The sequence below is a fragment of the Falco punctatus genome (assembly GCF_963210335.1).
Source record: "Falco punctatus genome assembly, chromosome: 8".
Classification (NCBI taxonomy): domain Eukaryota; kingdom Metazoa; phylum Chordata; class Aves; order Falconiformes; family Falconidae; genus Falco; species Falco punctatus.
Genome location: NC_137588.1, coordinates 44221479 through 44249376, shown reverse-complemented (window position 1 = coordinate 44249376; position 27898 = coordinate 44221479). Strand labels below are relative to the sequence as shown.

The window sequence follows — 27898 nt, the reverse complement described above, 5'->3', positions numbered from 1 at the left end:
CTGCAGGACAGGCAACAGCATCTCCTCCATCTCAATGGGAATACCTGCAGTCCCCTGAGCAGAAATTCTCCTCCCCTGCAATGTCTTCTGCTTCTTTCTGGTCCTAGACTCAATGGGAGGATCTCTTCTGATGCTTGCATTTTTCACCCAGCTTGGGTAACACTTTTCAGAGCCAGGCACATGCATGCGCAAACTTGCTAGACAGTCAGGTTTGTGTAGAAGGGGGCTGTTTGGACCCAACAGTTTCTGAGAACACAGAAAGAAATCAGCAGCACCACTGAGGCTAGTAAGCAGCCTCTTTACTGTGTCCTGACCAATCTGCTAGGACCTGTCCGATCCATTCTGGAGCTGAATTCAGTTCAGTGCTTTTCTTGCAATCTCCCAAAAACTACAACATTCCCTTGCCCTCCCTCCTCAATTTGCTTGCTCAGCCTTGCCTGCAGTGCTGGTGTGAGCTCCCCTGGTGAAATTTCTACCTGAGACAGTGGGAGACAGAGCTTTTTCAAGTCCACTTGATCTCCTCCACTAGGAAGCTTCTGATGCTCAACTATTTTACGCTAATTGCATACAAGCCAGTTCTGAAAAAAAAAATATGCAAACGGTTATATATGATACACTTCAGTGTCTTCTACTTCTATAATGTATTGGATGACACCCTCTGGGGAAAACAATCCTGCATGAACAATTAATGACACAAGAGGAAAGCGTAAGTAGGGCAATATGGGTATGGATGATAATTACTGAGGCATAAAAATACATCATGAAATATGCTTAAATAACTTCATATGAGGTGGCATTTCTGGCTTAGCAATTCCTTTACCACGATACAATTTTTGTGCTCATGAGCCAGCTGAAAGTAGCTAAAAATCTCAGGACCAAGCAGACCAAGAAGTCAATGGGAGTGAGTCTGTGTCCTTTCTCCTGTCACACTCCCACTGGCAATGTGGCCCTAGAAAGCTAGTGCTACATTTCCCTGTGCTTCCTCCTCCAGGCAAACTGAGCCTCAGTTTACCCTGCTGTACTGACTCCAAATCTACAGACATTCCCTCTTCACAGCTAATCCAGATTTGCCTTGGAATAAGGGATTGACCAAGGTCTTTGCACGGGAAGCAACACCTTCCTGTGGCCTAAGCAAAAGACTTCCAAACTGAGATAATGCAGAAATCATTTATCCAGTTCTCAGGAGTACAGACTCCCCTTACTGTAATGCCCTGGGAGCTTCTGGAACTAATTGTGCCCTTTGGGGTGGCCCAAAGGGACACATCCTGCAGTGCTGCTTGTCACTGTCCTGCTTCAAACTGTGTGCTCATGTGCTACTTGAGAAGCAGGCACCTCAGTGAGCAGCAGAGTTTGAGACAACAGGCCCCCTGAGACGTCTCCCAGCTCAGCAGAACATGCGCATGGTTTTCCTTCTATCTACATCTCTGTCAACGCACCACGACTCCTCCTCTGCACAGATCTCCTGCAGACTGCCTGGGAAGTCTGATGAAAAGAGGCGATTTGAACACGATGAACTGCCAGCACTGGCCTCAGGATATGGCACCACAAGTTCAGAAAGTCCTAGACACAAACAGGGCTAAACAGGCATTACAAGATGATAAATGAGCATGTCAACATTGCAGGGAGGAGGCCCAAAAAGCAGGCAGGAGCCCGAGCTCTCCTGGAGACTGTGCACCAGGCAAACAGATATGCGGTCTCCTCCAAGCTGCTGGATCCGGGACAGGGGGAGAAGCCAAAAAAAAGACAGGCCTGGAAACAGGGACTAAGGACAATCAAAAAGCTTTAACACCATTGCAGGTGCATATGTCTTGCATAAGGTGAGCCAGTAAGGCTGAAGCACAGACCACATCCTACATACCTAAGCTTTCTACCCAAGTACCAATACCATGTCCCTCAAATCAAAGCACACGTGAGTATGTTTGCCAGGCCCTTGACTGTGCCATGCTTTAGCTTGGGATAAATCTAAACTTCCTTGCAAGAAGGCTTGCTAGAGTGCTATAACACGCTTAATGCCAGTCCCTCTGTTTTCCGTTCAAGACAATCACATGCTTCTTTATTCCACACAGTTAAGGTGCTTCCCCGGAGACATTCACGGGACCCAAAGCCCCTCCTCACATCCTCACACACAGAGTGAAGGTCCCAGAACATGTTGTGGTGGAAAAGCTCACAGGAAGGGACTAAAGCAAATACTCAGCACAGTGACAACCAGCTTGTAGACACCTCACACTGTTCTACCAGATTGGAAATGGATGTTTAGCTAAACAATCAAGAAACCATATCTGCAACGTTTCATACACTCAAGTTTGTCTCCTGGAATAACCAGCAGTGGTAAAGTTTGTCAGCCTTGGGAGAAAAAAACTAAGTCCCTACCCATTTCATCAGCTCCAAAACAGCCCTTTGTTGCACTCAGACCAGTCAATCTCTGAGCTGTTCTGTTCAAATTTTCTGCTGCCCACAGCCAGTCTGAAATGTTTTTCTACCTGAGTCCCTATGACACTATTATATTCCATCCTTGCATAACATATATACAGTAGAAATAACAATGGCTTAATCTGTACTTTCCACTCCTATTGTTCTCTAATGACCTGCTGTAATTATCCAAACCGAACTCTTCTGGCAGAGCACAGCAACATTTCTTAACTGGCTCAGTCTGTTCCCAGTGGGCTACTGAGCCTATCTGGAAGCACTTTCTTCTGGTGAAGTGTCCCAGGAACCAGTGATCCTCTCAAAAGGGCAAGTCCAGCAGCTCTGAGATGGAAACAACCGGTACTGCATTGGCAGCAGGGGGGGAGATGTCCCAAGCATCCCTAGAGCTTCATGCCCTGAGATGGAGAGAAACAAAAATACTATCTTCCCTGACAGAAGGAAGAAGAGAAAACAATGCAAATACTTTCCAAGTGCCCTACTACAGGCAAGCACAACCACGTTCAGACAGGAAGCTTCATTATCAACCTGTGAGCTTTAGTGGGGTTCTGTGATTTGTTCTTGTTTTTAGTAAGACATGTTGCCTCTTTCCAGACTTATTTTGCCTTCCTGTGCCAGTGAGCCAGGAAAAAAAAGCAAACCTTATCAAATATACGATCTTTTCCCCTTGTTTTTCTTTCTTAAAGCTGCTGAAATGAGGTGGACCAACAGCGGTTACCACCCTGTTCTTAATCCTCAGGTTGGTTATGGAAGTGAAACCCAACTTCCTGGAAGCACCCAGTTAAATGAGCCGACTGAGCAGAGTGCACAGTCATCTTTTGAAAGCCAGGAGATCAGAAGGTGGTTGATCCTCCATTTTCCACCCTGGCAAGATTGCTATCATTATCAACAAACATGTGGTGATTCAGGGTTCCAAAAGAATCTATTTGAGAGAAGATTTTTACAACAACTGCTCATTTAATTTCAGATTCCTCACCATTGCAGTGGTTTCGTGGCACCTCCTGCACCCATTACCCAGGAATCTCCAACAATGAAAATCCCCACCTCCCTGGGGACCCATCCCCTACCCTCCTAGGGAAAAAGTCATTGAAGGCATACAAAGCTTTCCAGCTATAAGGCCAGAGCTCCACATGGCTCTGCCACCAGCACTGAACAGCAGTCGGGGCAGCACAAGGATGAACAGCCACCATGCTCGCTTCCAGACTGCCATTCACCAAATAACCACAGCCCCCTGCTCCCCAGAAAAGCAGAGGCAGCCTCTTCTCCCCCTACCAGCCCACAGGCTCTGGCAGCCTGCCAAATTCTTGCATTGATGGGGGGAAAATAAGTACACTGCAGTGTTTACAGAGATGGGGAGGATTAAAGCCTTTTGTGAGCAGCCAGTAACCCAAACCAGAGGTGCAGGGCAGAGATTGTGTGTCATGGCACCCAGAGTACAGAGTAGGATATTAAAGGCAGATTAGGATAATTTCACATGCCAGACACCAGGAGAGACCTTGCAGTCCAAACATGCTTGAACTTGCTGATAAACCTGTTGCGTTTAGTGGATAACCACTGAAGCAGGCTAAAAAGCCAGGGCCACAAAGCAAGCGCCAGGTCTGATAACAGGCATTTAATATTTATTAGTGCGGGGTTATGAGCCCCTCTTTCAATACTTCTACCTTCACTAACAGCACTAGCCCTTCTGCAAACCCACCAGGAGAGAGGCCTTTCCCTGGTCAAATGGTTTGTGTCAGGCTGACACCAGACGCCTCTGTGTCTCACTGAAAGGAGCAGTTTTATGGCCAACTGCCAAAATTAGTTTATAACCTGTGACTGGTACCAGCAATCACTATGTCTGAGTGAAGGGAAGGTGCCCTGATCTCAGCTCTATGATTATGTATATCAGGGGAAGAGCTAACTGTATTACCATGTATACTGCTTTAGGGTAGCTCACATTATCATATTAACCCCTCAAGCTCAAGACGCGCTGCAAAGAGCATCTGCCCTGAAGTGCACGGTGAGGAGACCTGTGGATGTGCTACAAAATGCTTGTTCTGTGGTTGCCCCAGCCTGGACGTTACAGGCCAGTGTTACCTTTTCATCAGATATAGACTCTGCAACCACAGTCTTCCCTCCGGCCCTGGGCAGTTATTTCTGTAGTCTTCTGTGGCTTGTGGTAAAACAGTGCTTTACATCTCTCAGCTAACAGCCTCAAGAGCTAAACAAATGTTCGTTGCTTATATCAACACTAAAATACTAGCCCTGTTTTACATGTTCGTTGTCATCATTAAATGATCTCATACCCAGGAAGTTAGTAACTGTATGCAGCCAAACTGCAAGTAACTGGATCCCTTAGAGGAAGAGCAAGCACTAAAATGGCAGAAATTCTCTTTATACTGGAGTTAGATCAAGGTCAGATTCACCAGCCTATGATCTATGGATCTAGAGGACCACATTTCCTAGCAATTAGCACCTTCACAAAGAACAGCGTGCCACACAGTGATGAAGCAAGTGAAGGACTGAAAACTACAAGAAGAGTTCAGAAGCTTTCAATCAAGGAAAAAGGCAAAGGGGAATATTCTCTAATGGAAAAAGAGAAAAATCTATTGGATTGAGTCATCATAGCAAGTAAAATGGCCATACTTTAAAACTCACTTGGTGTACTAGAAAGGAGAACTGATCATAAAATGAGAGGAGATTCACAGCAAGCAGACACGGTCTGCAGAAGAACTTCAAAGGAAGGAAAGCCTTCTAGCGCAAGCAAGGTAGTGGCAGGAAGACGGACATCCTTGGGACAGTCAGCTCCTGCTCCTGTGTGTCTTTTGCTATAGTAATGGAGACTGGATTTCCAAAACGAGTTGCTGGCACACAAGAACTGCACATAGTAGCATTGCGGTAGCACAAGGCTCCTCAATGCTATTTCAGTCTCCACTGTATCCAAGACGCAAATTACTAGATGCCCTATAATCACAACTGCATCAAGGGTACTGGCCTGGATATCCTCTCACAGTACATCCTAGCCTGGCCCAGCTAAGCATCAGCAGGTTTTCGAAGAACACTACATAGACAGGATTTTGTCCAGCCCTTCAATAGAAGATTGTCTCTACTCATTTCACATACAATAAAGCAGCCTTTTTGATCCACTAACACCAGCAGAGTGGCTACTGTCTTTCCTTATCCCACAGAGCTGCACACAATTTCATAGTAGCCAGATATCTATTACATTGAATGAAAAACAAGAGCACCAATGCAGAAAAGAAAAAAAAAAAGGGCTTCTTGTTTGATTTAAAAGGATTTCACCACAGCCTTCCCATGCCAGCCAGGGGTAACAGTTACTTGTGCTACGTCAGGGGACCTCAAACTTTTTAAACAGGGGGCCGGCGCATGGATCAAGTGGCAGACAGTCATCCACAGCTGCTTGGTTTCCCCCCCAAACCCCAGCGGGGGGGGGGGGGGGGGTTGGGCAGGGGCGGGTCTGTAAATACTGGGGGCTGGATTGAGGACCCTGGGGGGCTGTATCCGACCCACAGGCCATAGTTTGAGGATCCCTGTGCTACGTGATCTAGACATCTCCATGTCATGCAATCCCCCAGCTCAGAGGGACCTTGAGAAGCCTTCATTGCTACAAGCTACATGTCAACATCCTCTTGGACAGTAAGAAGACACATATGAAGAACCCAAATACCATGCAGGTCATCTGGTCAGCACAGTGGAAGGACCACAGTTCAGTTGAGTTTGACCATGCTTCTGGAAGATCTAGCACTACAATAATTAAGACTTGCAAGGTCATCTTTGCTCTGTGATGTGCATCAACTACATAGCTAGCCACTACATACCACAGAGTAAACCAGGAAGGAGAAGAATTTCATGCATCCCACATTCAAGTGATAATAACAGACAAAAACAGAGTTGAAGAGCCTTCTTTCTAAAAAACAGCCTGGTAACTTTGCAGGAGTGGCTATAGCATAAGTACAACAGGTCCAGACAACAGTATCCAGGAAGATAGAGGAGTCACAGTTGCCATAGGAGAAGCACAAGGAGCCTTGCATCAGTTTGCCAAATGCCCTGGAGATGCTAGCTTAAAATAAACAGGAAGGCTTTATAAATGACCAGAATGATGATTTTCTCCTAGCAACTGTCTGGGAGAACTCTAACTGAACCCAGAAAAGTATCAGCCTGTTCCAGGACAAGCGATACTGTGTGCTTCAAGGATGTAGGCATCGGCTGCAGGGTCCAGGGAGAATGGAAAACTCAGACCAGAAAGTCCCCACAGTGCAGAGAAGTTCTGGGGATAAAAGGGGAAAACTGGAACACACTGTGGACAATCTGCTGGGACAGGAACAGTATGGGTGACTGACAGGCTTACTCTCAGGAGTGACTCAGTGTGGAGGACTGAGGAGAACACAAACATGGAAGGCAACATGGGTGAAGGTGACTGACCCAAAAGGGTTGGGGAGCCTTGAAAGGTATACCAGGGGAGTTGAAATGCTGATTTCAGAAAGGCAAACCACTGTAAGCTCTGAGCTTTGGTATGAATATTTTGGAAGGCTGAACTACACAAAGAGCAATGACAGTTTCTGCTAGTGTGTTGAAGAAGTGGGCCTTAAACAAGCTCTCTCACTGCCAGGAAAAAGCAGGAAGAAAGGGAAAGGACCAATATGGCTGAAACATGAGAGGTGGCGGTCAGAAGGAGGAATCGACATTAGGTTAGATTGCAACAGGCAACACTTAAAAGTAGTCTCACAAGAAAAGGGCAAAGCTGAAAAGCCAAGACACTTAGCTTTGGAGGATCACTGAGGGTGACAAACTCTTCTAAGCCCATCAGTCATGTGAGAGAGAGAAGGCATGTCCACTTCTCAGAGCTGGAAAGCTATCAGCTGTCTTGGATACATGTTGAAGGTCACTGTGTGAGAAAAAAGTAGCAGCTGATGCAGCACAGCTATTATCAGCCACAGGAGGACATGATTTAACCCTCTGATAAGGCAAGAGCAGAGTAAGGAGTACTTCTCTGTTTTAAATGAGATGTGCCTGATCAGCCTTATCTCAAGGCACTGAAGCAGGTTGATGAGTTTTGGGCTCCAGAGACAACCAAGCAGCCTTATAAGGCTGCAGGGAGAGCAAATGAAGTGCTGCTTTACAAAATGAAAGAAAAGAAACTCTGGGCAATTACAGACCTGCTACCTTAGTTTTCATTACCATAAGCACTAAAGGCAAGCAAGGAAGGGTGCAGGGACTAACACAACCTCTTCAGACCAACACAGCTTCCTGGGACAGCCAGGTGGAAGAACTTTGTAGATGAGGAAAAACAACAGTTATCACTTCTTGACATTAGTAAGTTTTTTGATACTTGTTTGGTGAAGGGAGCTTCAAATGGCAATATGATGGGAGAATATCTAGAAAAAACAGATTCAAAGAGTAGTCATAAATGGCTTGCTGCCTAATGTAAGATGCATCAAGCGAGGATTCACAGAGCTGGGGTTTGGGTCAATCCTAATTAGCCTTTTTACTTACAGCCAGATAACAGAAAAGGAAGCAGGTTTATTCATCAAGCAGATGATGCCAGCACAGAAGAGGCTGCCAGTGTATCACAGGACAGGCTTTGGATCCAAACCAATCTCCAGAACCTGGGAGATGCAGTCAGAAAAGAAATAAGAAACAACTGAGTCAGTGTGAATACATCATGCCAAACCTCAGCAGGGCAGTCAGTCCCACAGGCAGAGAAGGATCTAGAAGGTATTGTGGGTCACAGCCTGCACAGGAGTCCATGCCCACTGATGGGCATGGGGGGGAAGGGGCATGAGTCCCATGGGTTTTAAATATCGCCACTGATGAAGACTCCACATCCTCTCTGGGGAGTCCATACCAGTGTTTGAGCACTCTGACAATAGAAAAGGCGTTTTTGTTTAGATGGAACCTCCTGTGGGCCCACTGCCTCTGGTCCTGTCACTGGACACTACTGAGGAGAGTCCAGCTCCCTCTTCTTCATTCCCTGCCATCAGGTATTTATACACATGGATAAGGTTCCCCTGAGCCTTCTCTTCTGGACCAGTTTCAGCCTCTCATATAAGAGATGTTCCAGCCTCTTAAGCATTCATGGGTCCAGTTTGCTTAAGTGCTCCCTAACCTGAAGCCAAGTCTTCCTTGTTCCAGACCTTTCCCCTGGTCTCAGGATTTTAGGATTGCTGAAGGCTGGTCTTACCGGTAAAGACTAAAGCAAAAAAGGCATCAAGTACCTCAGCTTTTTCCACATCTTCTGTTACCAGGCCCTCAGCACCAATCAGCAGCAGTCCCACACTTCCCCTAGTCTTCCTTTTGCTGTTTACATACTTACAGAATCCTTTCTTACCATCCTTCACGCTCCTCACCAGATTCAATTCCAGGTCACTCTATCCCTGCAAGATCAGACAGCGACTCTATAATCCTCCTGGGTCACCTGCCTTTGCTTCCACCTCTTGTATGTCTCCCTTATTTGTCTGAGTTCAGTTATAAGCCCCTTCCTCACCCATGCAGGCCTTTGCTTGATTAATCTCAGTTCTATCCCTTCACCTTTGGCTTATGTATGAGCATCTGCTGCTTCCTCAGGTCTTTGCGTAGGTCTCTTTATGGGGGATAGCACGGTTACTCCAAGCCATGTTGTCTGAAACCAGCCTCCAGCCCACCAGCTAGATTTTTCTGATGTCATATGGATATTCAGCTCCCCATCACAACTGATCTTCTTATATCAGCCAATTGTGGCATTTGTTTGTGTTTGCTATGTAAGTGGAGCAGATGGAAAAACCACAAAGGAAGTAGTGGTAGCTAAGTCTCCCCTCTTGCCCTATTCACCCATTTAAAGCCTTGCTGCACAACATGGTATGTTTCAACACCTGCAGTGATAAATAGTAGCACAAACCAGGAACAACCACCCCGTCATGTTTACCCTCAAGTGTTCCTTGGTCACATTGCAACCCACAATAGCATTCGTTAACAAGTGTTAGAACATAGTTACAAATTGAAACAAACACAAATGCTCCGTCAGTGTTATTGCAGACTTCATTAATGATGATCCTTCGCATTTCAGCAACAGCCATTCAAGGATCTGAAAACATTTATATGCTTCTGTGAGCCAAGCGTCATGCTCCATGTGCAAGCCAGATGTTCACAACATCATTTTAGAAATGAGGGAACGAAGTTCACAGGACTGACTCCAGATCTCTTTCCTCCCACTGAGTAATCCACTGCCCACCAACTAGTCATAGGGGAATTATCCAATTCAAGGCAAGGCAGGATACTATTATGGTCTCTTTGTTTCCTTGCATTGTCTCTATTCCCTTGTTCCTCATCTTGTATTTCGATTCTAGCCCTGGAGGGGTACCTCTGAACGTGTCCGCTGCAGCACAGCATGGCACAGAAATGCAACTTAGCTCTACCCAGTACAGCCAGGCGGCAATGGTACCAGAATCTGGGTAACAGAGAGCTCTTGAAGTAGGTCTCCAGCAGCTGCATGCGTCAAGCCAGGCCTCTTACAGACAGAGCAAACCCAGTGAATTTGCAGTAGCAGCAAAGCCAACTAGATCAAACATCTCTCCCATTCCAGCCATCTCCCCTGCAGAGCCTGGGCAGGGCCCTGTCCACCTTCAAAACCTTGCACTTCAAAGAGCCAAAATGAGAATCAAGAAAGTGATTCCCGCTTAGCAAACTGACCTTTTTAAGGGGCTTAGCTCCTCCCTCTCCCCCCACACCTTGCTGGCTGAGCAGTACAAGAGAATCCCTTGCAGCTAAAGAAACACCTATGCCTACAAAGCCGCAGCGACTGCAGAATCTCTCCTGCATCCCTCCTGCCAAACTGCTCCACCAGCTGGGTCTCTGCATCGTGTAATTTTTTCAAGATTAATGAAAAATCACACGGCGCTCCCTCTAGTGACAACCTAAGCACATTCAAGCAGTCGGGTCGCAGCTTGCAGAAGCACTGCAAATTGTTTTAGGCAAAACAGGCAATATTTTTACACAGGACATCTAACATCTACAGTCTCTCTCTCATGCCTTTGACATATCCAAACCTACCTTAGTCTCTCTCTGGGGCTGCTGCTGCTCTGCAAGCACAGGTCTCACCAAGCTCAAGAGGCTGCTAACAGGATCTGTAGAGCTTCACCAGACCTCAGTTAAAATCTAGTCTGAGCTGAGAGTGACCTCAAGGTAAAAGCACTGGGCGGACACAGTCACCTGAGCAGGGTCATCACGTGTGCACTTTGCAGCTGGCACTCATTGATCAAATAAAAGCAAGTTCAGGAACTGAAAGCAGCTATGCAACAGAGAACAGCCATAGCTCAAACCAGCATTCCAGCTCCTGCATTCGTTCCAGGGACAGCAGAAGGTTGTCAAACCCAGGTCTAGTCACCCTAAGCCATGCAACCCATAATATCATCTCCTATAATGTACTCATACATAACCTCACAAAGTGTGGGTGAGATGAGTGGACAGTGAGGTGGGTTGGGAACTGGCTGAACGGCAGAGCTCAGAGGGCTGTGATCCGTGGTGCAGAGCTGAGCTGGAGGCCTGTAGCTAGCAGTGTTCCCCAGGGGTCCTGTTCAACTCAGTCATCAGTGACCTGGCTGAAGGGACAAAGCGTGCCCTCAGCCAGTCTGCTGAGGATACAAAACTGGGAGCAGTCTCTGATCCACCAGAGGCTACGCTACCATTCAGCCAGATGTGGTCTAGCTACAGCTGGGTGGACATGAACCTCAGGAAGTTCACCAAAGGCAAATGTAGGGTCCTGCACCTGGGGAGGAACAACCCCATGCAACAGTGCAGCACCACAGCACCAGCATAGACACATGGTTGGACTTTATCAGAGAGGCTTGCCATGGCCCCTGGCAGGGGCCACTGTTCCATCATCAGCCCCACCAGACAGCCACACCAACTGCAGTCAAACAACAAGCATCAGCATGATAAAAATGAGATTTTTCTGCTTTTTCTTTCAGGTCCAGAAAGTCTAGGAGTAGCCCCAAAGCACTGACACCTCTTCCTGAGTTAGTAGGGAGCCTGAGAAAGCTGCTGTGAAGGGGGAGAGCCATACTAATGGGGCTTGAGCCCCTACCTCACCCACACCATGGCTGCTCAGGTTAAGGGGAAAGGAGGGAAGCCTCATATAACTGCTACCAGCTCTCACCAGCTCTGCAAAGCTGGCTGCTTCAGTTCGTGTTATCTGCCTCATACCAAGGAATCCTAAAACCACAGAATGGTTGAACTCTCCCCCCATGGAATCATCGTTCACCCAAGCTTCTCTCTCTGCAACGCCACCCACATGATGGCTGAAAAACAGCCACTAGCCAGGGTGCTGGGGGAAAGCCAGGATAATGAGAAAGGCACCATCAGAGTCTGGACACAAAGGGAAGACTTAGAGGTGCAGACTGAGCAGGCATGGGGGTGTGGAGAGTCCCCAAGGGATACAAGCCACAGCAATGGGGAATCAGTTGGAAGGGCCCACAGCCCTGCAGGAAACCATGGGGATGGAGGGAAGGGCATAGGGATGGAGGGAAGAGCATGGGGCCAGAGGGAAGGCTCTGCAGCCCTGACAGAAGACCAAAGAGCCTGGAGAACTGCAGAAGAAGGGAGGACATCCGCATGCCTGTGTAGGAGCAGCACATGCACGGGGAGGTAGCAGCCACCACACAACTCCACCAAGTGCCACAAGTGACCCGAGGCAGAGAGGGTCCATCTGGCTGGGGCCAGCCCCCTTATGGCAGGGCTGGGGTCCTGTCTCACCATGCACCTCCACTCAGAGGTGACAGGCAGAGGCCAGAAGCTCTGGGCACAGCGCTGCTGCCAAAAGCCATTCCCTCGCCCATTGCCATGGCATACTCAGGGCAGGTGCTGGCCCGCAGCAGAGAGGGTCCCCAAAGGCCAGGGAAGCTGCAGGTACCTCAGGACACAGCAGGCAGTGCTGGGGCAGTGCAGGTGTCAGGACAGGTCCCAGCAGGCAGGACATGGTGGCAGGATAGAGAGAGACAGGCACGGACAGATGTGTCTCCTGCTCCTGCTCCTGCTCCTGGGAGCAGTGGTGGAGGATGGCGGATAAGCTTGTGCACTTATTTCATGCCATTTAACTCTCTGCACTATAGCTATTTAAAATAAATTAATTAAAATAATCACAGTGCTGTGGCATCCCCATGTCCACTGCAAACCAGAAGCCTTCAGCAGAGCAAGCTGTGGCCGGCGTTCCTGATCCTTGATGGAAGCAGGAGCTCATGTATGCTAGACTGGGGAGACCAAACCAGGGCAATGGGCTCTGTGCAGCAGACTTGCACGGAGAGCAGGGCACACGCTGTGCTGCTCCAGTGACAGGGCCAGCATGTGGCACCTTGACTCCTAGCGAGACAGAGCAGGAGAGCGAGAAACAGAGCCCTAGCAGACCTGTGAGGCACCAGCTCCCAGCAGGACACATGAGACTGATTTCTTACGAGGAACAGTCAGCACATACTGCACTGGCTCCTAGCAGGGCAGGGCCAGAGGGCAGCGCACACACTTCTAGAGGGACACGTGGGAACCATTAGCTCCCAGCAGGACTCGTGACACACTGACTCCCAGCCAGACAAGACTAATGTGTGATGTATCAGCTCCTAGCTGATGCTCTGACTACCAGCAGGATGCCTGTGCTGAACTAACCCCCAGCAGGACACTTGTGATGCACTGGCTGCCAGTGGAGCTGAGCCCCATAAGACACACCAGCTCCCCATAGGACACAAGGGACTGACTGATTCCCAGCACGATACCTGTAGTGCCAAGATTCTCAGTGGGACACATCTAACACACCAACTCCCAGTAGGACACAGCCAACACAAGAACTTTTAGTAGAGCAGAGCCAGGGTGCAAGGTGCCAGCAGAGTATGTGCAAAACACACTGAATCCCAGCAAGGCACAGCCACTGTGTGCCAGTTCCCATCAGGACACACATAATGCACCAACTCCCAGCAGGGCTAGGCCTGCCGGTGACGCACCAGCTCCCAGCAGGACACTTGTGATGCAGTGACTCCCAGTGCGACACATATGATACACCAGCTCCCAGTGAGACGCGCAATGCACTGACTTTCAGCACAACACATGCGATGCACCGACTCCTGCCGAGACACAAGCGCACCAGTTCCCAGAGAGAAGCATGCAATACGATGACTCCTAGTGTGGCCGGGTCAGTGTGTGAGGCACAAGCTTCTGGCGTAACATGTGTGAAGCAATAGTTCCTAGAGCACCAGGCGCTATCTGTGAGACACCAGCTCCCAAACGACACACCAGCTCCTATGGGAAAAGGACTGGCATGCAATGCACAGACCCCTCTGTGCCCGGCTCCCTGTCCAGGGAGTCTCTGTCCTGGCAGAAGAGAGGTCCAGGACAGGACAGGCTGTGTGGCTGGGGGACAGGGACACCATAGCAGGGCTCCCAGTGCCACCTAGTGGGGACAGGAAACGCTCAGGGGCCACCCACCCCTGAAACCTGGGTGCTGCTGGGTGCAGCCGACTTTCTCCCCCCCGGCCAGCCTCTCTCACCACCCTGCCAGAGATCCATAGCTTCTGCCCACAAGCTGCAATGTCCAGAAAACATTACAGCCACTCTCATAAGAGGATGTTTCAAGAAAGCCCCCCAAAAGTATTACATCTTCTGGGGCACACACTGATGCTTGATGCTCGTTTTATCTGCACAGCTATCTGTGAATTATCCCTCCTCTGTGCGTGTGAACTCTGACACACAATCATGCATATACAGGAATGCGTCGCAGACACATCAGCCAAGGAAAACACCAGCACAGCAACAGCTTGTGTGACTGCACAAGTTTTATTCTGTAGGCTTTCTCCCCGAAAAACAGGCCAGAGGTTCTGCGAGATGGAAACAGCAGATGGGGCCATAAAGGTGCGGTACAGAGCTCTGTGCAAGTTTACAAATGGGAAGGCTAAAAATGAGTAACAAATGCAATTTAACCGGGGGGGTGGGGTGGGGGGGTGGGGGGGTTGGTGCACGGGTTATGAGTGGATTTGCAATCCTGGTGTGCGAATGCAATCTTTCCTTCCACCTCTCCAACCAGCAGGCAACCGTCAATCTCTTAAGACGTTTCTCCACTTATCTACAGCCATTTAACCACTTGGCATTTTCTTCCATTCCATCTGCATCCTCAGTCTCTTCCTTCCTCACGTGTCCTTAGCCTGAAAACAATACCTAGGATATTAAGGAGAAAACCATGATACCTTGTGGAAGAGATGGAGCCTTCTCCAGGTGAAAGGCACCTTCATGAACACTGGTGTGTCACTCAGCTGGTCTGCCCAGTGTAATATAGCCCATACACTGAAAACAGACCAAGTAAGGCCCCAAGAAATTACTAGTTTCCAGTAGATACCCCCGGTTCACCTACTAGTCAAATACAGCCCCTCATTGCTCAAAGGATCAGCTACCAGATTTTTGTTGGCCTTAATCATGATTAAGCTGAGCATCTCTCCAGGGAGTTTTTCCAGGGAACGCAAATCCCTGCAAAAATTAAATCAGCTCCAAGATGCTCTATTATCCTCATGATCCACTCTGAAATCAAGGCAAAGGGTGAGGCTGGAAAATCAGGCCCATTGTGATAATGATCTCAGCTAGGCTGGATCCCCAATACTTCTCCAGTAATACATGAGACACGTCTGGAAATGGGGAGAGAGGAAATACATTCAAAAAGAAGTGGTCACAGAGTTCAAGGCAACAGAAGGGAAGGAGCTAACAAGAAACCCTGCCATTAAGAAGGCAATTAGGTAAAATCCAGGGCCTAGGTAAACTAACAGGTTGGTCACATCTCTCTGAACATGAACCCCATACAAAGCCAAGACACCAGGTGAGTAGCTTAGGTATGTTCAGAAAGCCAAATGACTTGGGGTCCCATGGGGTCACACTGTCCTGAGCCCCTGCTCCCTAGGACAGCCCCTTCTCACCTACAGCAAAAACCCTGCAGGATCCCAAAGAAACACCAGCTGGTCTCCAAGCACTTAAACTGAAGGCTGTCCTCTTACCATGAACTCACCTCCTCTGCTCTCACATGTCCCAGCTGCCAACCTACTGCCTAGTTTCAAAACAGCAGATTTGGGATCGTAGTAGTCAAGTGAGCTGTGGTGGTCCAACAGGCTTCCACACAACTAGTGTCCTCCAAGAGCTGCCCTCTCCTCCCAGAGCAGCACAGTCTGAAAGAAAGGAAAGACATGTGGGCAAACATCAGTCTCAAAGCTGAACTCCTCCAGCTGCTCAGGACCAGATGATTATTTTAAGAGCACTTACATGAGAGAAAGAATAGCTTGGAAACTGCTAAGGAGAGACTTGACTAGGTCCCCTCCAGGTCACCAAGCACACTCAGGGCAGCAGAAGCAGCTCCAGGCTCTTGGCTCTGTCAAAATTTGGTGGCAAAACTGAAAAATGTGGTAGAAGACATTTTCTTTTTGCAAATTTTGCCAACCTGTCACGACACACTGGTGGTGATGAGCTGCAGAGAGATTTGGGCAGGCAGTGGCAGGAGCTAGGCTCAGCACAGGTGAGGTTGGTAGGCACGTTGTGGGGAAGGAAGACTGGGAGACATATGAACATAGCAGAGCTAACACTGTTACTAGGATTGGGGAGAAAACTGGAGAAAGGTGTGTTTGGGGGTGGGATTATCAGATCCTAGAACCACCCAGGGATAGTCAGACCCATCAGATTCTAAACAGCCCAGATAATCACAGCAGTCAAGTCCCTGCTGGTGCATAGCCTGTCCCAAAGGCAGAGAGAATAAGAAATACAACATGAGGCCAGAGTGGCTTTACGCTACCTCCAGGCCAGGTAGACCAGCTGGCCTTCAGTGCTGCACACCCAGGCAAGCCCTGCTTCCCTCAGCAAAAACCCAGAGGGCTGACCACAACATGCTTGGGTGTGACAGCTGGCATCTGTATAGGAAAGGGTCCTTCAGCATGACACATTATCATCTAAATCCCAAGACAGATATTAACATCTGTCATTTGGCTCTAGCAAGGCTTTAAGGGTTTGGGGGAATGAAACAGGTAACCCCAATGTGGCTTGAGAGGAGAAGGAGCTTCCCCCCACCAGGCAGCGGCTCTAAACCCTAGACCCTACATCAAAATAAGTTGCAGATCTCAAACTAGACTTCTCCATGGAAACTGAGGTCTCCTCAGACCTACATGCCCAAGCAGTCCAGGGCAATGTTCACCAGGGAGGCAAGAGGAATAGCTGGGATAGGCAAAAAGGGGAGCTCAAACAAACATCTCTGGAGAGTACACATACTAAGCTCCGAGTATGCCTGCACTGCCCAGCAGCTTCGTTCCGTCTTGCTCCCAGGTCCCAGTCTCTGACTGTCCATCCACATTGCAAGTACAGCCTTTTCCACACGGGCTGTAGTTTGGACGAGATCAGTTTGGCTTCTCCTAGGTGACAGATCACTGCACATGATGGATCATGCTGGGGCTGCCACACCTCTTTGTGATCACAGGAATCTGGGACTGCTGAAACCCCAGAAATTACTGACGGTGTCTCAGAGCCAGTGACCACTACAAGGGACCCATAAGTGACCTGGGCCAAAAATTACACAGTGTGGAAGTGGTCATCCCCAAGCTCTGTGGACTCAAGCCACTTTTCATCATGTGTCATGGGAGTCAGGGAAGAGCAAACTCCCTCTGCAGTAGATGCTGAAGCTCTGTTCTCACCACTGAAGGGAGCTCAGGCATCTGTACCTGGCTGATGGTACAAGTTGTACTGGATAAGAGCAACAGTCTGCCAAGACTAGTGCTCTTCCCCAGCAATGGCACACAACTTGGTAAAGGCCGCAAGAAATGAGGTGAGTACAGAGTGATCCCACCTGTGACAGTGCCTTCCCAGCTGCCTACAAACTGCTCCTCAGTCCACCTCCTGAGCTAGAGATTGTAGTTGCCCTGCGATATCTAACAGCACTGCTCAAGAGGTTATGACACATTTTGACTCCCGCCTTTGAATGGGGAGTGAGCAATCCCTACATATCTCATCTGCAAAGGATGGCAAGCCCTCCTTGAAAGCTTTTCAAAGAGAAGTTGCATATTAATATCTCCAAGTTTAAAATTACTTGCTGAAACAAGCTATGTGCCAGGCTGTCCCACCTTTATCTCTGCAGTACTGGGAACGTGCCCACGAGAAGTAGACGATCTCCAGATGGGCAGCAGAATAGAAAAACCTGAGGCTGATGTCCTCCAAACATACCACAAACTCATCACATCTCCAGGGGATCCCAGCAGACAACTCTTAATTTATGTCTTCTACATAGAGACCACCAGCCAAAAAGAATAAATGCTGGCCTTTACACTGCCTCACCTCTCTGCTCCGCAAATTAGAGAAGCCCTAATGTTTGCCTGCATATCAGCACAAACATGCTACCTCAAACAACTTGAAGCTGACAGTATTTTAGTCTTCCATGTTGAATACTGAGGACCTGAGCTTGCAGCTTCCTGAGTATGAAGGCAAAGAAACTTGAAGAAAACTGCAGCTCAGTTTGAACCACATTTTTTCTGAGCATCAGTCACTCCCTGTAATTAATTAGATCCCCAAAATACACAAGAAACTAAGAAAAACAACAGCCACAAGCTAAGATGACTGCACTCTATCAAAAAAGCTTTAATCTCTATGCAATGAATAAATAACTCTGACGTAACTATACACAGCAATTTTTCATCAGATGTCTGAGTATCAACCTCCCTTTCCAGACCCACTCTGATACAGCTACCAGCAAATGTGCTGATGGAAAACCACTGGCCACATTCACAAATGTGTCTAAAATCTAGCACATGAATCCAGCAGAAGCTGTTTCAAGAACCTACCATACCACCTCCTCCTTCTATAGCAACGCCACCTTGCAAGCCTCAGCATCTCTCTGTGCACTCCATGGGTATTTTAGCCCATAGCCTCACCATGGAAAGCACAAATACTGCTTTTTCAAGGATAAACAAGAGGTCAAAATCTGAGTGGATATTCCCAAAATCCATCAGACATAGGTTGGAAAAAAAAAACAACCCCAGAGCATTCAAATGCAGCTTTCCCAGGTGTATGGCCAACAGACTCTGTACCCAAACCAATGCCAGTAGCTGATGGATACTATTCATCTCCAGATTCCCAGTCAACTGGAGTCAGAATGTGATGATTTTGTGTGCTACTGGCCTCTGACTGGGACAATACAAACAAACAGGCTATTTCTGCACTAACAATTGTCCCTTTTCAGGGAAGGCTCTTTCATATCAGGCAGCCCATATTGCTACTGCTTAATCAGGCCGAGATTTAAGGAAGCCCGCTGTGAGATGACACAGATTGCTTCCTCCCTCGGGAGCTGGCGATCACCACGGTCAGTGTGTAACCGGCAACCCCTGCAAAAAGAGTCCCCATTATACACAACAGCTGAGTTCTCTTCTTCCTCTGCCAGCTCTTGGCCTCCACAGATCTGGACTAGGACCAAGGAGCCACCCCAGATGTTGGCCTTTTTATTCCTCAGAAGTCTTAACTGGCCACAGCTGGAAAGCAACGACTGAGGGAATGTGTAGCTGTTCACACATCTCTTCTGCCTCTCGTGTCAGCTCCGTAGACAGAGCTTTGTCTTGGTGTAGATGAAACCATCTGCTCAGTGTCTGGCAACTCCAGGCAGGCAAAGGGCAGGGAAGGCTGCCACAGCCAGCTGCCTGCCACCCAGGCAATTCCTGACTGTGCTGAGCAGCCAGGGCAGGGCAGCTCTGGCTGAGAAGGACCACCAGCATGGAGGGGAAAGGAGGATGGCGCACATTCCCCACGACAGGTCTGGAACAGGGCAGCAGGATCAACCCAAACAGCTCCAGGTAGCTGAGACCTTTTGATCTCCCTCCTTCACGACCTCTGTGAAAGGCTCATCAGGTGCCCTACAAGAGGCACTGGTGAGGGATTGTGCCTCCAAAGCATGCAAGTCTGCTGGGGCCCTGGTTCTACCTTCCTGTCAGGGTGCCAGAGCTAAGCAGTGTGCCATCTGACGTGGACCTCGCATGGCTTCAGCAGCCTTACTCCTGCTTGGGTGTTAAAGTTGTTGTTGAGATGCAGAAATTAGGCATGCAGGATCCCCAGCCACACATATCTCCAAACTCTCTTCCATCCTAGCAGGGGAGATAGTGTGTCCCAGGCAACAGCCTGATTAGCACCATCACCATCCCACACCTCAAGACTCTTCCAGCCTGCCTGGCAGCTTCTGCCTTGGGTCCCTATTCCAAAGCTCAAGCTTGTGTCTGGAAAACACTTCACCCAGATCAGAGCCTGCTATTACTCCGTGCCCAAAGTCTCCCCTGATTTGACAGACTACATCCTCAGGCTGTACAAATGACTCCAGGCCTGTGTCCAGACCCACTGCTACTGCAACTTATTTGAGCACTGTCTTTTCATCGAGCCACCCATCATCATCCCTGCATGGGATATCTCTGCAGCCTGGAGATCAAGGTGAGCAAAGACCACTTTGTATAGCAGGTGTGCAAGAAATCAACTGAAAGTTGCAGCAAGCTGCACGGTGATAGCTGCCCATCATTGACTTCCCTGCCCCTGAAAAACAGTCCCATGGGAAATTCTTCCAAATCACACAAGGAGCAGAAAATGTAGTTTAAGAAGGGAAAGTGTCAGCAGCTTTCCCTGAAGATGTTGCTTATAATTATTGAAATATATGTATTTGTGGGGTCTGCACATGAGTGTCTACACAGGCACAAACACAAAGTACACAGCTATGTGTCCAGCCATTTCCTCTGGCAAACCTAAACAAAAAGCACCCATTTCTTGGTGTCAGCTCTGCTAAAGTACAGCTGGGCTAAAAGTGATGGAATGAACAGTACTGTGCACAAATACACCATCCAAATTGCAGAAAGGCTGCTTCTATTTCCCATGCATTTGTAAAACTTATATAATATTTTAATAGTCAGAGGAGTTGGAGATGTACATTTTTACTGCAGCTGACGTGTACCCTAGTTGTTTCAGCTTGCAGGATAAGAACAGGACACACAGGAGGCCCCAGACATGTTCCCAGACAGCTCCTGCATCCCAGGCCAGTTTCCTAGATGCAACTGTGGCCTCAGAAGATCCCATACCAGCATGCCTGGCCAAGCTCTGCAGGAGCAAGACAGCTCCTACAGGGAGAGATGGCTACACAGGAGCCAGGAACCAGTAGGAAATCAACAGGGCAGCTTCAAAACTGACAGCTTCTCACCTCCTCCAAACTGGGGAGATGTGGCAATACCACAGGGTGGAATAAAAACAAGTGCATTTGATTTCTAAATGTCCCCTGACTTCACTTCATCAGCTATGCTATTAGAAACACATGCAAGGGAATGCATTATTATTTCCAGATATGATTTTCATCTGAGAGTCCCTTTCAACACAAAGTGTAGCTGTGTTACAGCTGAATATCATTTCAGGCAGATTTCTCCACACCAGGAAGAACAAGCTTCACCCTAAGCAGGTTAGAGCTGATATGGATCATTTCAGAAGACCATCATGGCCCACTGTTAGCAACAGGTGCTGCCTATTAACCTTAATTAAGACACAGGTGACACTAATCACTTAATTGGTCCTTCATTAGGATCTGAAAAACCTTTATGCATAGAAAAAAACCCACACATTTGGCCCAGCTTAAGATACCAGCCTTCATCATCTCTACCTTGCTTTCCCCTCCACGTTTTTCCAAGCTCCTGGGGAAAACCCACATCAGGCTCAGACCAGCAACTGTACAGGAGCTGGAAGACCTCGTCACTTCCTCCCCAGCCAGGCTGGCACCACATCAGAGCTGTCACCAGGTCTCTCCTGTCCTACTTTCCTGCAACTGGATGTCACTACATGGGAGTAAGGGCCTTGGAGACTCTGGGACTAACACGTGCAGTTTTCTAGGACAGCATGTTCCAGTTGTGAGCTCCAAAGAGCATGTTGAACACAATGGAGAGCCAGCTCCCGCTCAGAGGCAGTTCATAGCACCACCAAATTCAGTTTTAGACCCTGCTCTGTCTTGGCCACAGCAAACCACTCCTTTTGTGCAGCCCATTGACAGAGCTTGGTGCCTCCCAAGGATGCTCTCCCTCCTCCAGACCCTCTGGAATGGAAGGACCCTGAGGGCCTTCACCATGGAGAAGCCATCTCATGAAAACCCTTCCATGCACCTTGACTTTCCATGGCTTCCTGACCTCCTGCAGCCTTGTGTCAGGAAGGGCAGCGAGCAGACCTAGTGTGAGGTTACCATAGCCTTTCCACACCTCTCTCAGGAAGCTCAAAAGAGTTGTGCTAGGAGAGGCTGCTGTTGCTCCTTCCCAACACCCATAATCTCCTACAACAGGATTAGAAGAGCACAGGTTGATAAATGCTTCTTCTGAGACATCCATCCCACTATGGGCTGCCCCTGCCTTCCCAATACCTTTGGGGTCTGGGTTTTTTCTGGGTTACAAGCACCACAGGACAGCAAAGGGTGACCACTAAAGAAATGTTCATCCAGGTCCTAAGGTTCAGTATTTACATCACTGAGCACCACAGGAATCTTGCTGCTGCTATTAGCTGTGATCTTTTGAAAACCAGACACTATGATATAGCAGTACCAGTATATTAAACTGCATGAGAATAGTATGAGTATCTGCACTCTCATGCTGTTGTAAACTCCTTGACACTATTGTATCCGGGGCAAAACAACTCCTGGTCACAGTTCAGGAGCTGGCATGACTAAGTAACCTTCTCTATAGGTTTCAGCAGTTGTGTTCAACAGCATGGGCACAAACTGCACTTTGGTATCTGTGCCAGAGAACAACGTCATAGCAATGAAGCCGAGGGACTGTGAGATAAGCCATGTCAAGAGGTGTCCAGCACCCAGTGGGATGAGAAAGCCAAATTTTCCCCATCGTCCCACAGTACTGCAAACAATGTGCTACAGCCACACAACAGAGTTAGTGTGCAAAAGAAAAAAAGAACCGCCTATCTGAGCAGCCCAATTCCTGCCTCAGTTTGTTTCATCTCCAGCAAATAAAGCATTAAAAAATTAAGTAGATCCAATAAAATGCAAGTCAGTCCATCCCTCGCCCTATATTCCAACAGCAGGAAAACAACAGCTGGCTGGGGCTGGCAGTTAAATGGGTATCCAAATGCATCTTGCAGCCTAAAATCCTCACTCAGTGGAACAAGGCCTCAGCATCTGACAAGGCCACCGACAAAATTGCTCTGTCACCCTGAAGCTTTGTCAGAGGCTGTCTGTGCTGGACACAAGTCTTCAGTGGAGCCTGCATGAGGAACAAAAGGCCTCTTTGCACTGGGCTCAGCCAAAGATGCCCAGAAGCACATTAGGACTGCACCGGCTTCAGCCCTTCCTCCAAGGGAGCTTTTGCTTCATGACCTTGAGGTGACCCACCCCGAAACTCAGACTGCCCAGCTGACTCTTCTGTGGAATCAGGGGAAATCATTATCATAAACAAAATAATCAAAGGATTCACATGTCTTTCCCTACCGTGTCTCCAACATCTCTCCTACACCCTTCCATCTTCTGCTTCCTCACATGTGCTGCCCCTGTCCTCTTCCCTCCTGTCTTGTGATCTTCCAAAGATGCTGCCTGAGAAGCAGCAGAGAGCAGAGCAGAGACATTCCCAGTGCTAACAGCAGAGCACAGGACCACCTGCAGGCAGAGCTTCACGCTTGCCAGAACTTTCACTGCAGACCTCCCTGGGGGACAGCAGCAGTTAGAGGTTTTCCACCTGACAGCAGGTTTCTAGCCTTCCCCGCTCTGCCCCTTATTGTACACGAAGGACACTATGCCAGTGTACCACTGCTCAGCAGCTGGGACATGGGACACCCACCTCATGGCCTCTGCATTATGCAGCCAGGGTGCAAGCCCCCAGCACAGTCCAGCTGCATCCCAAATCCTTGCCTGCCAAGACCAACAAGCCGTGTGATTTCTGAGGGGACAAGTCCTGCCATACACCACAGGGAGCTCAGAGCCATCTCGCTGACAGGCTGGGAGTTTGTTACCCTGGAAGGTGAAAGTGGTCTCTGCAGCAGGCTGAGAGCAGCTGGAGAAGCAGTCAGCCTCCCACCCACCTGCCAGGTCCTTGGCTCCTTCAGAGAAGCCTGCCTGTGCTTGGCCAGACACTGCCACTTCCTGGCAGCCTCAGAGCTGTGAAGCAAAACTGCTCCAACAACTCACCTCAGCTGCTGGTGGAGAGACACAGCCGGCGATGACAGCCAAGGACCTGCCCAGGCCAGCAGGATGTTCTCTGTAACCATTAGCAATAAGAGTGGCTGGGACCAGCACCATCTCTGTCCATCAACTTGGCCTCCTGTCCCAGCAAGTCAAGAGGAACAGAAGATGTCTGTGAGACCCTAGAAGTTCCCAGCACAGTGGATGGCAGCCTGTTCTTCTTGCATGCTGCCTCATCACACTCAGCCAGCACTGAGAAGCCAGCTAGCCAGCCAGAAGGGATGATGTTGCACAATTAAGCTTTGGGACAGCAGACTGAGCTACCAGTGGTGGATGCTAGTAGCTCTCTTAACTTTGCATTTAATTTGATCTTTTCTTTTTGTTTGCTTAAAAATTGTACATTGATTAGTGGACATGGAAAACTAACACGGAGCTGATTCTCATCTGCTTTACAGACAATACGTTATGGGGGGGAACGGTAATACAGCTACACTACACTTCAATTTCCTACCCAAAGCAACCATACCATGGTCTAACAATGGGAAGCAAGCTTAAACTGAGAGAAACCTTTAGTGAGACCTGCAAACTGGAAAATTCTTTGTGTTCTCTTTGTTGCTAACCCAGAATAGTGTAGGTCTCAGAGCTGGACACCCTCAAGCTGAAGGGTGGATTTCAAGCACACAGAAAAGATACTAAATAAATTCTGGAACATTTTCACTCATCTCTAGATGGGACGAGCTTTGCTCATTCATATTCACAGGATTGTCTCAGTCACTATAAAACTTGTACAAGGAAACCAAGTCACACGCAGCCCCACAATGGTGGGCAACGGGGCTTTAAAAGAAACCCTTGTGAGGCAGCCCCATCACCATCACAGCAACTCCTCAGGTGCCTGCCTGGGTAGCAAGCCCCTCTGTACAGCTCAATGCCCCTGACCCGAGCCAGGGCCAGCCACACTTACTGTGATTTCCTCCACCATTACAAATCCCTTCTAATTCCCTCTAAACCATTCCTCATCTCCATCAAAGTGCAGCTCCCTCCCTGCTTTGCCCAGTGGGGATTAGCACCGCCCCTTGGAGCAGGGACTGCAGGCACAGTGAAGGCAGAGCAGGACTCGCCCTGCCTGTGGAGAGGCCTCTCCCTGCATCCCTGTGCCACTGCCCTGATTTCATGGCTAATCTGAACCTGTCACAAGCCAGCACCCACTTGCTCCCAGCCTCCCACTGCACCTCACTCAGGAGACTGAAAGCAACTCAACAGTCTCAGGGCTTTCAGGCACTGGCTCCAGCCTGCAACGTAACATCTGCACACAGATCTGGGAGCTCATCCCTTCCACTGGGAGAAAGGAGCAAGCAGCAGGACAGGCTGCTCCACCAAAGAGACCTGACATTGTTTATAGAGGGAGTGATGAGAGATGGCTCCAGCCCCCTATGCTGTAACCATTCAGAAGTAACCATTCCATCACATGGTAAACTCCAAACCCTTTGTCCATCTCCAGATTGCTCCCTCCTCCAAGACTGCTGCTGTAGCCTCACTATCTCTGGCAGGACTGTGGGGGACACCTTCACTGACAGGGAAACAGCACCAAAGAACAGCCATAAATTCACAGGGGTACTTGCAGTCACCCCTTACAGTCCCACAACTCCCAAGAGTTAAGAGATTCACAAGCACAGCCCAAGTTTTGGTGACAGCACCATCAGTTTGACAAGAACAGGTAAGAGGCCAGACTGGCTCCCCTTCTTACTAGTGCAGGAAGGTTTGGGACCTCAGGGGCTATGCTGGAAGATGCTGCAGCTAATGCCAGGATGAGCCTGAGCTACATGGGGAGCCTCAGGTTTGGTGATGGGCAAACAGCATCACACTGGGCTGCAGCGTGGAGCACCTAGCTGCCCCAGTGAGGTGGCCAGACATAGCTAGATGAAGGCACTTCACACTTCAAGAGTGCTTCAGCAGCAGGAACATATTGGCACTGACCAGGAGACCACTGTGCATCAAGGAGTTAGCAATGCATCTATAACCCGAGTACACCTGTGCCTGTGCTACACTGGGCTGTGCTGGGTGTACAGAATGTTCTTCAGCCTGGGCTGTGCAGCACAAACCCCTTGGCTGCAGGAAAGGCTCAGCCAGTGCATCGCCCTGACAGAGCCTGCAGGCAGCGGCTGCTCATCCCTGCTGCTGCCTAACTGCGAGCCGCAAATCCTCCTGAGAACATCCTTTAGGAATGGAGTCATTTTCTTGTAAGAAAATTATATAATGGCTTGGGTGACCAAAAGGGATAGCTTCTCTTCATGGACGGGATCTGCTCTGAGCCGTGGGAGAAATCTATCCAGAGTCTGTCAGATGCTGAACAAACATGGAGTGCCCAGCATCTGAAGGGACATAAGATTTACTCACTATATATACTCCTTATTCTGTCTTATTAAATCTGCTCTTTTATTAAGACAGTTGGGCTTTTCCTGCCGAGAACTGACTCACTCTCACCTCACCCCCGCCTGGTGCAGAACAGGGAGGCAGGGAGGACACGCAGCTTCCCTGTGCAGCACAGGCAGCACACAACATAAAGGCGCAAGGTACATGGGGCTAGTGGGTGGAGGCACTTGACACAAAGGGGCCAAAAGGACAGCAGGGAACTGAGTAGTTGAGGGAAGAAGAAGCTACGGCACACAGCCTGTGGCAGGGCCGAGCCAAATCTCTGCAGCTCTGTTTCAGGCAGCTGGGACTCCACTGTAAAGTGCTCATCCCTGTGTATTTCTAGCCCTTGCCCTTACCATGGCTTGTCCGCTCTGGATACAGGCGCAAACCCGACTGGAAGTCCCAGCCAGGATGTCCCAGCCCATGCCTGGACCACTCTTTACTCATTGGCCAGCCCTGTGCTTAGTAACGACCAGTCTCGAGAGGTTATTTGCTGGCTACTGCATAAGAAGATGCTGGGATTTCTTTTCCATCTCCAGTCTCCAGCACTGGTCATTTCTGTCTCCAAAGGAAGCCTCTGGCACAAACGCACAGGGACACACACACTTACTTCCCCAAGGCACAGGGACACACACACTTACTTCCCCAAGACCCCTGCTCCAAGAAGGAGCATCCCCGGGCCACCCCCGCACGACCTCACGCTGCAGCTTGCACTGCAGCATGATGTGTCCCCAAGGCAGGTCCCAGATGAGAACACAGATATGGGGGATCAGAGAGGAGAGGAAGAGTTACATCCACCTACAGCTCCCGCACCAAGCCTCAAGGTTGTTATGTCCTGCCCACAGGCTGTAGCTGGGACTTTACCACCTCAGGCTGTGAACCAGGGATACCCACCGGTAACACTAGCCAGCGCTTTCCCTACTGCAACAAATATAGCCCCAATGGGCTCCAGCACGAGCCCCACCTCCCCTGCACCAAGAACATGGGAAAACAATGTGACTGTAAACCATTGCCCACAAAAACAAAACAACTGAGCCTTTCCTTGTCACTCTTTTGGATGGAAACTGCAGAGGAAAGAAGCATGGTCCAGTGGAAATCCACAGGAAGAAACCAGGAGAAAGAAATGACCCCAGACTCTCCCCACTTCATGTGGCCAGTGCTATACCATCAGTCTGTGACTGACAGACCTGAAGCTCCCTAGAAAGATCAATCTGAGGCCCAAATGCCTTCAAAAGTTCTGCATGCTGCCTGACAAGGGGTTAATATGTTGAGCGAGCAGGGGCTGACCTTGTGCACAAGGTGAGCAAAGCCTAAGATCCGAAGTCCTAGGTGTCACACTTTCCATGGCTTGGCCACCATGACCAGGTTTCCCCAGCCAGGCTCTGATAGGCATACATGCTGCTGGAAGGACACAGCCACTCAGACGGAGCCCTCAACAAACCCGGGGTGAAGGTTCCCTGGGATGAACCAGGATGTGGGGAAGCATCTTGGGGTGACTGGCAGTGGGTCAGCAAGAAAGGAGCAGAACAGATGACCTCGGACCAGCTTTGCCTTTTGGCAGACTGTCAGAAGCGAGGGTGTTTTGCAGTGGTCAGACCTAAACCGATGCTTCAACTCCCTTTTCTCATCATGCCAGCATGGAACTGGGGAATCTCACTGGGGCATTTGCTGCAATGAGTTCAGCTCCAGCAGTTAAAGTTAGAGCTTGGCCATCTGTCTGATGCTTCCATAATTTAGGTGGACAACTCATGGTAACTTTTAAGGACCTTGTGACTGCACATGTTGCTGCTTTCAGATCTCAGCAGCCATGACCACTCTGCTGACAGGCATCCCAGGCTCCCTGAAGCATCTGTTGTCTTATTAGCAGAGCCTCCACTTGGGATTTATTTTCCATCCAGAATTTAAGCTGAATTTATGTATTAA

At 49.1% G+C, this 27898-nt stretch overlaps 1 protein-coding gene across 15 annotated transcripts in view; it reads right to left on the bottom strand.

The window, feature by feature from the left end:
• NRG2 (neuregulin 2) overlaps positions 1-27898 on the bottom strand; it is a 164338-nt gene that overhangs the window by 119250 nt on the left and 17190 nt on the right. For 5 of the 15 annotated variants that reach the window (XM_080399344.1, XM_080399342.1, XM_080399331.1 and 2 more), the window contains exon 2: positions 45-15581. The exons of 5 other annotated variants lie outside the window; for them this stretch is intronic. In XM_080399344.1, coding sequence (XP_080255470.1) covers positions 45-186 — 142 coding nt within the window. In that variant the 5' untranslated portion in view covers positions 187-15581. Of the gene's footprint in view, positions 1-44; positions 26591-27898 lie in introns of those variants that run through there. 5 more of the 15 variants (XM_080399334.1, XM_080399341.1, XM_080399343.1 and 2 more) reach the window with 5 other exon arrangements.